General features: G+C 54.3%; 1 protein-coding gene across 1 annotated transcript in view; it reads left to right on the plus strand.

Moving 5' to 3' along the window:
• GALC (galactosylceramidase) overlaps positions 1 to 1,292 on the plus strand; it is a 22,845-nt gene that overhangs the window by 13,461 nt on the left and 8,092 nt on the right. The window contains exon 8 of the mRNA XM_018563353.1: positions 1,218 to 1,287. Coding sequence (XP_018418855.1) covers positions 1,218 to 1,287 — 70 coding nt within the window. The remainder of the gene's footprint in view (positions 1 to 1,217; positions 1,288 to 1,292) is intronic.

Consider the following 1,292-nt stretch of genomic DNA (forward strand, 5'->3'; position numbering starts at 1 on the left):
GCGGGTTCTGGGGGCTTTGAGGGAAATGTCAGGGATCTAAACAGACCCCTGACATTTCCCTTTTGAAATCGAACAAGAGATTGAGGACACAGTCCTCTGCCCATACAGCGTGGAATGCGAGGAGAAGCTGTTGGATGTATGGCGCCCTGTGCTCGCCATGGCAACAGGTGCGAGGGGGCACAGGCAGGCTGGCCCTGGCTACGCCCCTTCTCAGCTGCGCTTGAGGCGAGTGCCTCACTCGCCCCATGGTAGCTACAGCCCTGCAATGGTGTCACCGGCCCTTGCATTCCCTGTGGATTACTTTAGAGGATCTACTAGGGCAGGGGTGGGCAACTCCGGCCCTCCAGCTGTGCTTTAAAGGAGAATTATGGGGTCAGTGCTTTACCCCATAGTTCTCCTTAGGGTAACGGGAGGACAAAAACTAGCGTCCTCCTGTCACCCTAGGCTCAGTATATAGGGAGCTGCAGCTCGCAGTATACTGAGACGCCGCAGCCGGGAGAGATCCCGACAATTACTGTCCAGATCCACCCGGCTGCGTGAGTGACAGCTGGCTCTGCCTATCTAGAGGCAGAGACAACTGTGCCCGCCCCTTCCCGGTCCATTCCGCCGGTCAGCGCTGGAGGATCGGAGCGGGAAGGGGGAATCCCTGAAGTGAGCCTTGAGTCACAGTCACAGCTCTCTGCAGGGACAGGATCGAGAGGTGAGCGAGCGCCGGTATGTGTTCGCTCACTTTCCGATCTATTGAACAGACGTGTGACAGTCTCATTGTCACAGGTCGGCTAGAACTATGAGGATAGGTGATTTTTCACTCACCTCATAATTCTCCTTTTAACTACAAATCCCAACATGCCTTAGCCTCTGGGAGTCCTCTTGTAATGGTCAGTCTTGCAATGCCTCATGAGACTTGTAGTTCCACGTCAGCTGGAGGGCCGGAGTTGCCCACCCTGATCTAGTGGTGGTCATTTAGGATTTTATCATCTACATCCTCCACTGGACTCCTAGAAATGTAGGTAGAGCTCAGGGTGGTGACAACAGAAGTTGAAATTCCAGCCTCGGTACTGGATTTGGGGGAGAGCTCCACATTGGGGTCATAGACAGCAGTGAAGTATCGAGCAGCCCGGAATCTTCTACAGAGAATTGTGTTCTTGTTGCTCTGTAATCCACCTTCACTCTGCTAAGGCACTACACTGCAGCTTTGTTCCTCCCCTCCCCCACAGAACCATCTCCTGGAACCTTGTGGCCAGTTACTACGAGCAGCTTCCGTTCGGACTGGAAGGGCTGATGACGGCCCA

The sequence above is a fragment of the Nanorana parkeri genome, unplaced genomic scaffold (assembly GCF_000935625.1).
Source record: "Nanorana parkeri isolate BGI_ZX_2015 unplaced genomic scaffold, ASM93562v1 scaffold658, whole genome shotgun sequence".
Classification (NCBI taxonomy): domain Eukaryota; kingdom Metazoa; phylum Chordata; class Amphibia; order Anura; family Dicroglossidae; genus Nanorana; species Nanorana parkeri.